The sequence below is a fragment of the Oryx dammah genome, unplaced genomic scaffold (assembly GCF_014754425.2).
Source record: "Oryx dammah isolate SB20612 unplaced genomic scaffold, SCBI_Odam_1.1 HiC_scaffold_25, whole genome shotgun sequence".
Classification (NCBI taxonomy): domain Eukaryota; kingdom Metazoa; phylum Chordata; class Mammalia; order Artiodactyla; family Bovidae; genus Oryx; species Oryx dammah.
In genome coordinates, this window is record NW_024070209.1 from 104,307,271 (window position 1) to 104,321,452 (window position 14,182).

Below are 14,182 nucleotides of genomic sequence, written 5' to 3' on the forward strand. Positions count from 1 at the left end.
CAGGGCTAACTTAAAAGAGTTTTTTCAATGCTGCAGACTGAAGAAGCAGTCCACTCCCATGTAACCATGACAGAGGGCCAGAGAGCTTTTTTGCACCCTGCATTTTTACTATTATTTCCCGTTACTTAGCACCATGCCCCTAAGGAACCTTGAACACAACCAGGATCTCTTTTGCATGTGACTGTAGATGCGTTTCATGAATAGTTTGAACCCTTGTCAATGCATTTTTTGAAAAAACAAAAACAAACAAAAAAAGAGATACTTTGTGTATGTGACTTAAAGCATGTAACCTTAAGATGTTGCATTCTAAACTGACAATAAAGACCTTTCCCAAATATGTTGGTGTTCTGAAGACTGTTTAATATACTCTTCTAACTCCTGTGGACCAGAATAAATCAATCTATAAAGAAAGCGGGAGTGTGGACATTTTCCCTCACCTAGGGAGAAGCCAGGCCAAGGCAGGGTGTTAGAAGTTTTTGCACGCATCGCACTGAACCCAGCTTATTTTAACCTTGCAGGCGATAAAAGCGAAAATGGATGAACTTAGGCCTTTGATACCTGTGTTGGAGGAGTACAAGGCCGATGCCAAATTGGTTTTGCAGTTTAAGGAGGAGGTCCAGAATCTGACGGCAGTGCTTAACGAGCTGCAAGAGGAAATTGGCGCCTATGACTACGATGAACTGCAGAGCAGAGTGTCCAATCTTGAAGAAAGGCTCCGTGCATGCATGCAAAAACTAGGTAGGCCCAGAACCCTGCGGGCGGGGCCCTGCACCGCCCACCTGCCGCTGGCTCACTCAGGCTCAGGGAGTGGTGCTGAAGTGGACAGCGCCCGCCTGGCTTCCCCAGCGATGGCTGGGTTAGGGCTCCTGGGTAGGGTTGCCTGGACAGTAGCTGAGGAGTGTAGGCCGCGCCTGTCCTAGGGCCTTGTCCAGTCCCGTGCAGAGGCCAGCTCACAGACCCCACTGAGCTGCACATCTGGAAAACTGATGTTAGATGTTACAGAGCATCTGAAGAGCGTGTGTGTGCGCGCGTGTGTGTGCGCTTGTGTCCCTGTGTGTTGGGTGGCTTTATAGGACACGAGTTTCATAGAGCTGGAAGCACATCTCATCCCCTCCAGCTTTCAGGAGCGGGCTGACAAAGCTCCCTGAGAAATTGAACCATGCAGAAAATTCCATCGCGTCAAGGTGGAAGGCTCGCCATTCATAACAAGCAAGGGAATCCCTCTGGCACCTGGAGGGGGCGGGGCTGGGAGCCGGTGGCCCCTAGGCTCCTTCCGAGTCTTGTTTGTGGTGGATACTCATCACCGTATCAACTTTCTGGTTAATTTAGCAAATCTTAACATGTCCACGTCGGAATCCATTTTGAAATAGCACATGTTAAATCCCAATTCCATTTTTAGGTTTTCTTAGGAAAGATTGGCTGGCCCTTCTCACTCACTGTTTTCTAACGCAAAGGTTGTTCATTTTCTTCTTGTTTACTCTTTAGAGTAACAGTGTAATTCTGCTTTATGCACGAGTTTCCTTTAGGTTTTATCTGGTGCTTTCACTTGACTCTCTTTTCATCCCCTACCCCGCCCCCCGCCCCCCGCACACTACAAATGCCTTATTTAAAACTTAAAACTTCCCAAAAGAACAAGTACTTCAAAAAAAAAAAAAAAACCAGTGCTATTAGCTGGGAGACAGAAAACATTCAAAGGGCAAGGAGACAGAGTCAGCCAACCTTTTGTGTGAACAGGTTCCCATGTCTGGGTTATTTTTAACGCTGTTCTAGGTGCCCTAGTAAAGTCCCCCAGGCCCAGCGAGGGCGGGGAGCGATGCTGGAGGCTTAGAAGGAGTCCGCTGTGGTGTGTGCTCTTGTCTGCGTCAGGTGAGGGATTCTGCCGTTTTCACATGTGGTACCTGGTGCCCAAGTCCTGGTGTGTCCGGGGCCGGGTGACCTGGGACAGTTTCAGGATGGGTCTGGGCTGGACGGTCTCCACCCGCCCTTCCCATATCAGCGTCCAGGAGTCAGCAGGAATGTTTGACGTATCGCTGGGCGTCGGGCTTCTCAGTGGTTACGGGCTGTGTGGTGACTTCTGGCGGACACTGTCTTTGGTTCCTGCCTGTAAAGGTGCTAGGCTCCCATCCCACTCTCCAGACCCTCCAGACGCTCCCCCGAGGGCTCTCTCGTCACTCGTTTTCGCACAGCACTGGTTTTATTCCCTGGTAGACAGACCACGTAGATCAGTGAGAAACCAAGATTAAACCTACACATTTTCTGAGTAACAGATCAAGCAGAAGGTGGAAATTCAGAGAGAGAAGTTAGCGCTGATGAGACACTAGGCGCCTTTCCAGGAGAAGGCTGCCTATCCCAGGCGGGTGGCCTTCCCCTCCAAACTTGGCCTATTTTTAGAAGCCGGCTGAATTCATTTTTCAGGCTAGCGATCTTGGGGCTTTCACGTGGCTGCCCTCGGGCCGCTGAAATGGCCCTCGCGGGAGTGAGGAGAGAGGACGAAGAGGCCCCCGGAGCCCCGCTCTCCACGGTGGAGTGCAGCTGCTTCTGTGCTTAATTCCTTCTTCAGAAAGACCTTGACCCGGAGATGGAGCTGCTGAGCCAGTGGCAGTGGGGGCGGGGGTGGGGCTCTGCCTCTAACCAGCGCTTGGCAGGCGATTCAGGAGAGCAGCAACCGAGGACCCCGCCTGTTGGTGTCCTGAGGCAGGAAGGGCCACTTGGAGGCCATATGGCTCAACCAGGGCACTGACCACTTCCGGTTTCAACCTCCCCTCCATCTATACAACGAAGGCAGAGGAGTCCCTGTGCCCTGGGGTCGCTGTGTGAGTTCACGTCACAGATTGTGCAGCGAGCCTGGCACGGAGGAGATGGTGGAAGCACACAAGGGCAGGTGAGGAGGTCGTAAGGGATAGTGTGGTCGGCAGGTAGACAGACTATGAGACAGATGACAGGCAGGGAGGCAGGCGGAGGGCAGACCACAGGCCGTAGGTTCAGCTGCAGCCTCGCCCACACCCCAGCCTTCACTCAAGCTCGGCAACTTAAACCCCAACTACTATCCTGTGGCCACTTCATTTAGTCTTTATTTTAGGTACAAGTAGGTGCCCTCTTAGCAGGCTGTTTGCCTTGCTGGGAGGCAGCCTATGAGCATAGCACAAGTAAGCCAGCTGCCCACACAGTGCCATCTTGGGCGGGCAAGACTCCTAGAGACACAGCGTCTCAGGGGCCAGCAGTTATCCCCGGTCCCCTGCCCACCCCACACCGCGCCCCCCTCCACCTTGCCCTTTGGCCCCTGGTCTCATTCTGCCTGCAAGCCCCTTGCTCTAGTGAAGAGCATCTCGGTGACCCTCGTGCTGTGAGGCTGGGGGCGAGGGTCTCCCTGCAGTTTCCCAAAGTCCTCTTAATGAGGTCTCTCCTTTTCACATCAATGTTGCTGACAATTCCTGAGCCCAGAACATGCACAGGGGAGGAAAAAAAAAAAACAAGGGCTGCTGGTCCCATTGGTTTTCAGTTTCCATTTTTAAATCCTTCTCTCAATGGGATTGTGTGTTTTTCCTAATGGCCCAGCCAGAACTTGAATCTGAAACTCTGATTTCGGGAACTGGACCCTGGGCTCGGCGTCTCTCAGGAGTCATTTGGTTCCCAGGCAGGACTGCCCGGCAGCCCTGCCCCCGAGCTTTCACTGCATGCCTGCCCACCCCCCCGCCCCGGCCCCCGCCGCCCCGGCCCCAGACGGCCTGCAGTCAGACGCCACAGCGGCTAAACCAGCTGCAGCCAGAGACTCGAGATCCAGCGCGGAACGCCACTCGTCCCCGTGTCCCGTTAGCACCAGGATTTTCCTGTCTGTAGGATAAGAGGTGCGTGTGTGTGCTCTCAGTCATGTCCAACTGTTTGTGACCCCTTGGGCTGTAGCCCGCCAGGCTCCTCTGCCCATGGGGACTCTCCAGGCAAGAATACTGGAGTGGGTTGCCATGCCCTTCTCCAGGGGATCTTCCCGACCCAGGGATTGAACGTGAGTTTCTTATGTCTCCTGAATTGGCAGGCGGGCTCTTTACCACTAGCACCACCTGGGAAGCCCAAAATAAGAGAGGAGCTAGCTAATTTCAGGGCTGCCCCCAGTCAGACCATCCATCCTGAGTCAAAGGTCAAGGAGATGGAGAGAGGGGCCCTTACCTCCTCCCCAGGGGCCTGGACAGCGGATAAATGAGTACACGAGGATTTACATGCAGCTTTGAGAGGGGAGTTCAGGGTGTCTCACTGTGCAGGGGACTGACTAGAACGGCGAGGATGGAGGGAACCCAAGTTGAAGTGCTGCTCAGGGCAGTGACCTCAGTGGGGTCCATGCAGGCCGGTGTCCCCCCCAACTGGGTTCCTTCTGGGGGAGCTCAGGATTCCCTGTGGTGAGAGGTCTCCCGGCACTCCAGCCCTGCTGGCTGCGGAGGAGAGACAGGCGGCCCTCGGGGCTCATGTGCAGGGAGGCGGCCCCACCCAGGTGGTCTGTCCGCAGGGACCTGTCTGTCTGAGGGCCCAGCGTGGCCAGCTCTGCCAGCTCCACTCTTCCCAGTCTGCACGGGACAAAAGCTGGGACTGGGGGAGACGGACCCAATGGGCGGTCTGGGGACCTGTCCACCTGCCACTCGGCCATCAGCCCCTCAGTCTGGCCTCTGGCCCGATTCCTGGGTGGGCACGGCACCCTGGGCCTGCTCAGGTGCCCCTCGGAGACCACGCACACGTTCAGAAGTGACCTCCTTCTAGGGAGAGCAGGCGCCCAAGGGTTTCAGCAGAGAGGCTGCTGGGGTCAGGCACCCGCCCGAGACCGTCCTGGCTCTCAGGGGCCCCAGCTGGGGGTGCTGTGCCCCTGCACTGGCCTCCTCTGAGATGCAGCTGCTGACCCTGCCTGGCTTTCCAAGCCTGCCCCCTTCCCAACCCCCCACGCCCTGCCCGAAGCCCGAACGCTCCTGACAGGTGAGGGACACTTCCGAGAAATGAATGTGCCAAGACTCGGCCCCGCGGCTCTGCCATGGGGCTTTTTTAGATCCTGTCAGTTCCCCAGGTCTTGGCAGAACCAGTCTGGTTGGAGAACCAAAAATAACTCCGTGACTCAAGCAGGGCAGGCGGCCTGCAGCCCTGGAGGAGAGCAGAGCCAGCCTGTAACCAGGAGCTGGGCAAGAGGGCCCCCCGGCTGGCAGGGCCCTGCTCCGCCCGTCCTCCCCCGTGACTATAAGGCTCCCTCCGAGGGGCTGGGGGAGACCTCGCCCAGGGCAGAGCGGGGCTTGCGCCACCGCGGACGCCCCCACCGCCGGCTCCCTCTCTCTGCAGCCACAGGGGGCCAGACCAGCGGGACCGCCCAGGGCAGCCCTGCCTGGACTCGGCCGCCATCTCAGTGTGAGCCTGAGCCCACGGCCTTCCCTGGCACGTGACTCGTGACGGCTGGTTCCTGGGCTCATCCCACGCCCGCCTCTGAGGAGGGTGTCCTCCTGACAGATAAGGAAGGCACTCAGAAGTGGCCCACCTTTATGGTTCCTCTGCCAGGGGAGGAGGGGGCTCTGGCAGGCACGCGGTTATCGCTCTCAGCTCCTGAGAGGCAAGTCAGCCATTCATCTGTTCACTGTGGACAGCTCTAGGCTGAGCCTCGTGGGGGACGGGCATCCCGGGGTGTCCTCTCGGGCGGGTGAGACCCAGACGCCCAGGTCTGCATCCAGGGGTGTGCGGGCCCCACCTGGGTCAGGAGGCAGGGTGGGTACGGTCCAGAAGGAGGCGGGCCCTGCAGCGGCATCAGTGGAGGTGGCCAGGGAAGAAGGGGGGTGGTCTGGCTGTCCCGCTGGGGGCTCGGCCCAGGCACAGTCGCGGGGGAGCCGAGAACTGGGCCAGCAACGGGCTGTGCTGGGGGTCTACCCGCCGTGCTCACCCTCTGTGCTGTAGAGGATGGCTGTCCGTCCCCTTCGGGGGAGTCTGTCCCCTTCCGGGGAGTGTGCCCCTTTGGGGGAGCCCGTCCCAGGCCGGGTGTGGCCGGTGAAGGTGTGGCAGAGCATTGGTGAGAGGGACATCTCGCTGGGAGGCGTGCTGTGATGAGTGCCAGCGGGCGTCCCCCCGGGGCAGAACCCTGGCACCCTGGGGTTGGTCATGGTGCCTTGAGACTTCTCCTTCCAGGGGCCGATGGGACCACCGTCCCAGCTCAGCAGTGGGGAGGACTCCAGACCTTTGCGGTTCTCTGGGAAGAGCACACTCTCTCTCGAGACTTCCAAGGACCCACTTACTTTCTCCTTACTTCTGGGCGCTGTAGACGTGGGCTAAACTGGATGTAACGTCCGTCTGTCCTCCACAGACGGGGGTGTAGACAGGGCTGGGCCGACTTGCTCTCTGCAGTGACCTCGGCCTGTCTGCACTCACCTCCCTGCCAGGCCAGCGAGGGCGGGGGCCCTGAGGGGACAGTATTTAAAAAGGCAAATTCGGAATTACTCCTGAAAGGGGAACAGGCAAAATAGATCCTGGGAAGAGATGGACAAGTAAAAATAGTTGAGTTCCTTTCTCAAATCTGGGCCAGAGGCAGCAGCCTGGGGAGCGGGGCCGCGTGACTTGACGGAATTTGGGGGTAAAGCCGCGTTTCTTCTGCTTGCCGTCGGCCCCTGATCCCTGCCCACAGCCTCTGCAGCACCCGGATGCAAGCTGTCAGGACACCAAGACGGGATGTTGGGGGTTGGGGGGGCCCATCTCTCCAGTCTTGTTCAGTGATGTTTATGGATGTACTCACCCCGCTTTATTTTAGGGAGAAAGTGGGAGGCGCCCCAGACACTGCAGCAGTGGGCATGGGCCTCTCCCTGGAACCAGCTCCTGAGGCTGGGCCCACCTCGCCTGGTGGGACGACCCCCGGCTACACCACAGTCCCCCGGGTTAAATCACAGGCGATCTTCTGAAAACACGCGGGTGTTCTCTGAGCTTGGCAGACCAACCTGTGTGTCTGCTAATACGGCGGCAGTATAGCAGAGTGGGCAGAGCCAGGGACACACGCAGGCCAGGCCTGGAGGAAAAGGAGGCCATTGCAGATGGCAAGGACCCCACGTGCCTGCACCCAGGGGCCCCTGGGCTTCGGTGGCTCAGGAACCTTCTGTCCTTGTGAGGCCAGCGGAGTTCACTTTTTCCTGAAGACTTCAGGGCCATGTGCGCAGGTTGGCATCCAGGTGGCAGGAGGGGGATTTCTGCTGGACGCCTGGGAGTGCGGGCTTTCAGCTCAGCCCTGCCCGAGCGGCAGGGTGACCCCGAGGACATCCCAGCCGGTTGGTCAGCCTCCAGCCTCCATCTGTGTGCCGGGAGGGCGCCAAGGGCACGCCCAGGGCGCAGTCACCCCCGTGTGTCAAGTCAGTGCCTTCACACTCCAGCCCCCTGGCCCCGGGCGCCTCCTCCAGGCAGTAAGGAGCCGTCAACCTGCGGGGAAGCTCACAGGCCCTCCAGCAGGAAGGAGCAGCCTTCTCCCAGTCTGGTTCTGACTGTCCGGCACCTTCCTTTGGACACCCGGGCTCGGGTAGACTTTCTCCAACAGCCTTAGGAGGTGCGGCTGCTGCTGCCCCCGCTTCCCGGAGGAGAAGACGGCGCCTGAGCAAGGCCAGCCCCCACCCCCACCCCAGAGATGTAGTTCTGGCATCCCACCCCTGCCCGAGGCCTGGAGGGCTGCGCCATCCCCTCCCCACCCATCCTGGCCTCAGTTGCTCTCTGCCTTAGGGAGAGGACTGCCTCTCTGCCCTTCGGGGCTGGGGTTGTCCTGGGAAGAACAGGGCCGGCGCGCCTGGTCACAGCCGAGGGCGGGGTGGCATGGGGGTCGGGCGAGGCACTCACCCTCCCGCACCGGGCCCTCTCTTCCAGCCTGTGGCAAGCTGACCGGCATAAGTGACCCTGTGACCGTCAAGACCTCCGGCTCCAGGTTTGGTTCCTGGATGACCGACCCCCTGGCCCCAGAAGGTGATAACAGGGTAAGTGACTCCTCTGTCGGGCCTGGGTCTGTGGAGTCTGTGGTGCCCCTTAGTAAGGGGGCGGGGGTTCCGGGGGCTTGGGGGAGCGGCCCGGGTCCCTTGCTGAGGGCCCTGTGCTAACCCCGAGTCAAAGACTGCAGGGCGGGTCCTATGTGAGGATGACCGCGGCAGGGATGGTGTGGGGCGGGGAGGCCTGCAACCCCCTCCCCAGGCGTGGCTCTGCCTCTGGGAGCCGAGGGGACCCTCTGGCCTGAAACCTCCCACAGTCTCAGCCCTGCCCCCACTCCCCTCGAGAAGAGCGTGGTTGGGCCTTCTTGTTTTAATGACTCCTCGTTTGTGTTTCATTTGCCATTCCTTTCATGGCTGATAGAAACTCATGTTCTCTTTTGATTTAGGAAAAAAGCCTGCTCTTTTTTTTCTAGACTCTTCCCCCTGGGTAAAAACCTCATAAAAGAAGAGAGGCGAGCAAGCGCCACATTTGTCTTGATGGGGAGGTGCGGGGAGGGGGCAGCCGAGTTCTGTGTTTGGAGTCCCTTCGGGGTGTGGGGAGCAGAGGGCTGGCTCCGCCCGGATGGCGACCCTAACCGCAGCGTGTGGGAGCCTTCCACCGCAGGGAGTTCCCGCACGCCCAGGGCTCTGGTTCTCCGGGCAGGGGAGGCGCTGTGGCGTCCCTGTCCTTTGGTGGTCCACCAGCCTGACCGCTGACACCCAGAGTGAACCATCCAACAGCCCGGGGCCTTTCTTATCTAGCCCCTTGCCTAAAAGACGTTTAGGAAAAAAGCACTTTAAAAAAACTCAAGTCTTCGCAGGCAGACTGAGAAAGGAGATTAGAAATGTGAGCTCCTCTGAGCCTGGTCTGGAGGATTTTTGAGGTGAGGTGAAGTCGCTCAGTCGTGTCCGACTCTTTGCGACCCCGTGGACTGTAACCTACTAGGCTCCTCCGTCCATGGGATTCTCCAGGCAAGAATACTGGAGTGGGTTGCCATTTCCTTCTCCAGGGGATCTTCCCGACCCAGGGATCGAACCCGGGTCTCCCGCATTGGAGGCAGAAAAGGGAAGGACTCTTGAGACTTGGTCTTTGTACCTCCCCGGCCCCGCCCCCATTAGACGCTGTATCTCCCCGGCCCCGCCCCTTTAGACGAGCTACCTCCCCGGCCCCGCCCCCTTTAGACGCTCTGCCTCCCCGGCCCGGCCCCCATTAGACGCTGCATCTCCCAGGCCCCGCCCCCTTTAGACGCTGTACCTTCCAGGCCCCGCCCCTTTAGACGCGCTACCTCCCCGGCCCCGCCCCTTTAGGTTTTGTACGGCCCCGCCCCCTTTACAGGGCATGACGGCTTCTGTTTCAGTCCGGAATCTGCACGGTGCCTCTGGCACAGTCCTTCTGGGGGCGACGCCTGAGGGACCATTTCCCGCTTCCTAGCGGCCTGTGCATCTTCTTTATGCGACAGCCTTCACCTTCCCCATCACCTCCGCAGCCCCTTCCCACACCTCATCCCTGGGGGCAAAGGCGCGGGGCTCTGGGGGCGGGGCCGGCTACAGGCTGCAAACCTGGGAAACGACCGAGTCGGGATTCTGGGGGTGATGTTCGTTTTCATTTTATTTTCTGAGTCGTGACAGGGAGCTGGTGCTTGGACGTTTTCTAACAGCTTAATTGGCCAATGAATTACCAGTTAATTACCAGTGAACGATTTAATTGGCTGAATGTTACCCTATTCTTCAATTTCATCCTCTTCCCCTCCCCCGCCTCCCCGAAAATGCCACTTTGGTTCTGAATTTGGTTAGGAGTGTGCTCTTGTCACAGACGTGGGTGGAAATATCAGTAATGCCGACATGAAAACAAGGTGATGGCGGCAGACCCCGAGGGCAGGTCCTGTGTGCCAGGGGCCGGCAGAGCACATCGTGTGCAATGTTGGAATACGAGAGGAAGCAGTGGTTTCCCGGACGCAGCGACAGCTGTGCCCAGCCTTCAGCTGCGGTCCCGTGCCTGGCCTCGCTGAGTCCTGCAGCTGCCCTCCAGCCAGAGATCATTTGTCTCCCCTTTGCTGATGGGAAAACCTGGGCCAGAAGTCTCACGTGAGTTGCCCAAGGTCTCAGGAAAGGCTGGTTAGTGATGTTATTAACCATTTATTAACCTCTGAGGTTTAGGCTGTCTCCCAACTCACCCTCCCCTCCAATGCCCCCTCCCCACCTCCTGCTGGGTCACACACACCCTGGGACCCAGCAGACCTATTGGGATCCGTGAGCCAGAACCAATGACTTTGGTGCTGCAGAGAACAAACCCCAATCTGGAGGATTCCACCCCAGCTGACACCACAGATGTTGTTCCTCTTGGTCCCCAGGTCGGTGTCAGTTTATATTTTGTGTGGTGGGGTTCAGTCCCTCAGTCGTGTCCGACTCTTTCGACCCCGTGGACTGCAGCAGGCCAGGCTCTTCTGTCCTCCACTGCCTCCCGGAGCTTGCTCAAATTCATGTGCATTGAGTCAGTGATGCCATCCAGCCGTCTCATCCTCTGTTGTCCCCTTCTCCTCCTGCCTTCAATCTTTCCCAGCAATCAAGATCTTTTCCCATAAGTTGGCTTTTTTTTGTAGTGAGCACTTGTCAAATTATCTTGTCTCAGGTACCAAGTATCCGGGCTCCTAGAAGCCCCCTTATCATGAAGACATAGGTTCGCAAAGCCATCAGTGTGGTGAGGGAGGCTTTTGGAAATTAGATATCTCCTTTCTGCTTGATGAGTTTGAATACCCTCCAGGAAGGGGGCGCTGGTGATGGACGGAGGGCAAGCGGGAAGGTGGGAAGAGGTCTTGGTGGGAGCTGGCTCCTTGGGGAGGGCGCCAGCTCCCGGCAGGGCGCGCTGGGGCCCCTCCGTGACGCTGGGCAGTTGGCAGCCCTGCCTCAAGCCGAAGTAAGCTCAGCACAATCGCCAGCTCACAGCGATGGGTCCCCAGGTCTGGCCATTGATCCGGAGGACACTGCTGTGTTGTGTTTTGATCTTTTCCTTCTCTGTCTGATTTTGATCACACACATACACACACACAAACACACACACACACAAACATACACACAGGAGACCAGTAACTTGCTCCAAAAAATAAATCCATGTCAGCTTCAGTGCAGGCCACAGGGGTCAGATAAGAGAGGCTGCGGCTAACAGTGGGGGTGGGGAATTGCCTTGGGACCCCTGTCCAGGAGCCCTCGAGGGGGCTTTCCTGTCCCCCTGCCTTTGTGCTGAGCTGTTAGAAGCAGGTCAGCGCACGTGCTAAGCGCCAGTCGGATGCCGGGCTCCCGTGTCCTCCACCCAGCCCAGAAGCAGCCGTTTTCGCAGCAGCGACCAGCCCGTAATCTTCTTTTTATTTTTTCAGCTATGGTCACAGACAGTACGGTTCATGACCTTTTCTTTTCTGTGGTTCTAAATGTAAAGAGAAATGCAAACAGGTTAGAATCATCCTGTAAACTTCATATTATCTCTTGCCTTCCATCTGAATACTGCCTTTGTACATTTTAGGAATATATTTAAGTTATCAATTAGTCAATTTGTTAATCACAATCAGTGAAACTGAAAGAAAATAGACATCATTCTTGATCTCAAACTATTTAAAATTAAGATATGGAAACAAAACAATTACTTGAAAAGCTAATGTTATAGAAATAATTCAAAACAGTTTAACATATCAAAAGATATTCTGCTTATCATTAATTACCAAAACAATTATACACCAACTGGTCTGATGGGAATTAAGTACCAAAACTAACAGTTGTTATTCGGTTACTCAGTGGTGTCCGACTCTTTGTGACCCCATGGACTACAGCACGCCAGGCTTCCCTGTCCTTCACCAGCTCCTGGAGCTTGCTCAAATTCATGTCCATTGAGTCGGTGATGCCATCCAACCATCTCGTCCTCTGTCACCCCCTTCTCCTCCCGCCTTCAATCTTTCCCAGGATCAGAGTCTTTTCCAATGAGTCAGCTCTTCGCAGGTGGCCAAGTATTTGTAGCTTCTCTTTCAGCATCAGTCCTTCCAATGAATACTCAATGTTGATTTCCTTTAGAATGGACTGGTTTGATCTCCTTGCAGAACCAAGAGACTCTCAAGAGTCTTCTCTAGAACTACAGTTCAAAAGCATCAATTATTCAGCACTCAGCTTTCTTTATGGCCCAACTCTGACATCCGTACATGACTACTGGAAAAGCCATAGCTTTGATTAGATGGACCTTCCTAGGCAAAGTGACGACTCTGCTTTTTAATGTGCTGTCTAGGTTGGTCATAGCTTTCCTTCCGAGGAGTAAGCGTCTTTTAAGTGGGCTGGTCGCCACCTCCAGTCTAGGTGTGGCATCTCAGCTCTAGGCGTGGTGTTTACCAGGGAATAATCCACAGGTTGCTTTGTTTTTTCTGATGAGAAGACCCTCGTGGATGGGGGCGCTTCTGGGTGGGGGCACGCTGGCCTCAGACCTGCAGGGGCTTCTCCCCGGGACCTCTCTTCTGCTGGCAGTGCTGCCTGGGTTGCCCTGGCTGTTCACCCCCGTGTGCCCTCAGCTCTCACCTCCTCAGCCTGGGCCCCGCCATCCTTCCCACAGGACAGCGCGCACAGGGAGCTTCCGCCTGTGTGGAGCATGGCCCTGAGGTCACCAGCACCCGGAGAACTGGAGGCTCTCAGCCCCGAGGCCAGCCTAAGCCGTCCTACCAGGCGGTGGTGGTTCACCCTGTGGGCGCTGTGGTCACATCCGGAGCGAGCTGGTGGAAGGTCGCTGTCTACCCCCATCGGAGCCTGCAAACGGGACCTGATTTGTGGGGTCGCGTGGGCATGTCAGAGGGTGGCCTCCGGGGTCTGGGAGGAAGTGGCCCAGCGAAGACGGGCAGCGGGTGTGGTGGAGTGACCTCTGACCCTGGGTGAGACCCTCCCCTCTGGGCCTCTCCATACTGGGCATTTGGGAGGGGTGGTCTCGGGGACCCTGCCAAATGTTAGAATCACCTGGAGGCTGTAAACAGCCCATGCCCGGCTCCACCCCCAAGGTCTGTGTGGTTGTTCCGGGTGTGAAAGCTCCCAGGGGCCACAGCCAGGTAGAGGATGCTGGTTCCAGGCCTCAGCAGTTCTGGGCAGCATCCCAGAGGGGACGGGATGGGCGGGGATGCAGGATGGGCGGAGAAGGACAGGGCGTCTGAGGTAAGACCACAGTGAACGCAGAGGACTGGAGGGGGTCGCCTGCTGCCATCAGGGCCTTTGGGGGCTGTGATGAGCTTCTTTTTCTGCACAGAGGGGCTCATAGTGGCTTCGGCCTCCAGGCCGAGAGCTGGCTGGCAAACGTCTGGCGCCTGTGCTAACTCCCCCTCCCGCCCTCCACTGCCTCCGCCCAGTGCTGGGCCCCGTGTCCAGTGGGCCAGCTGATCGGAGGAAAGGGCCGTTCAGTCAGTTCAGTCCTCAGTCGTGTCCGACTCTTTGCGACCCCATGGACTGCAGCACACCAGGCCTCCCTGTCTATCACCATCTCTCGGAGTTCACTCAGACTCATGTGCATTGAGTCGGTGATGCCATCCAACCATCTCATCCTCTGTCGTCCCCTTCTTCCGCCCTCAATCTTTCCCAGCATGAGGGTCTTTTCAAACGAGTCAGTTCTTCCCATCAGGTGGCCAAAGTATTGGAGTTTCACCTTCAGCACCAGTCCTTCCAATGAACACCCAGGACTGATCTCCTTTAGGATGGACCAGTTGGATCTCCTTGCAGTCCAAGGGACTCTCAAGAGTCTTCTCCAGCACCACAGCTCAAAAGCATCAATTCTTTGGCACTCAGCTTTCTTTATAGTTTAAAAGTCCTTAAAACTTGGATGCTGACTTCACCCAGCAATGCCCACAAGATGGAGGTCCAGGGACGCATGAACCCAACCAGGTCCTGCACCACTCATGGAGCCAGCGGAGAAGGGAGCATATCCAAAGAGCTGTGATGGGGGCTCAGGAGAAGGTGCAGAGGGGCTGTCACTCGAGCTCAGTCTTGAGAGAAGCAGTAAGCTCCCCATCCGGGAGGCAACCAAGAGGAGGCGTGGTGTGAGAGGAGTGCCCGCCCGTCACCTGTGCACTTCTGGCCCCCTCCCTGACCCCCCACCCAGCCCCGCGTGCCCCTCTAACCGACAGCTCACAGCACTGACCCCCCACCCAGCCCCGCGCCCCCTCTAACCCACAGCATGGACCCCACCCAGCCCCGCACCCCCTCTAACCCACAGCACAGACCCCACCCAGCCCCGC

At 57.5% G+C, this 14,182-nt stretch overlaps 1 protein-coding gene across 1 annotated transcript in view; it reads left to right on the top strand.

Moving 5' to 3' along the window:
* Positions 1-516: 516 nt before the first annotated feature.
* Positions 517-14,182, top strand: part of OLFM1 (olfactomedin 1) — a 17,149-nt gene continuing 3,483 nt past the window's right edge. The window contains exons 1-2 of the mRNA XM_040225606.1: positions 517-738; positions 7,846-7,952. Of these exons, the coding sequence (XP_040081540.1) occupies positions 534-738; positions 7,846-7,952 (312 nt within the window). The 5' untranslated portion in view covers positions 517-533. The remainder of the gene's footprint in view (positions 739-7,845; positions 7,953-14,182) is intronic.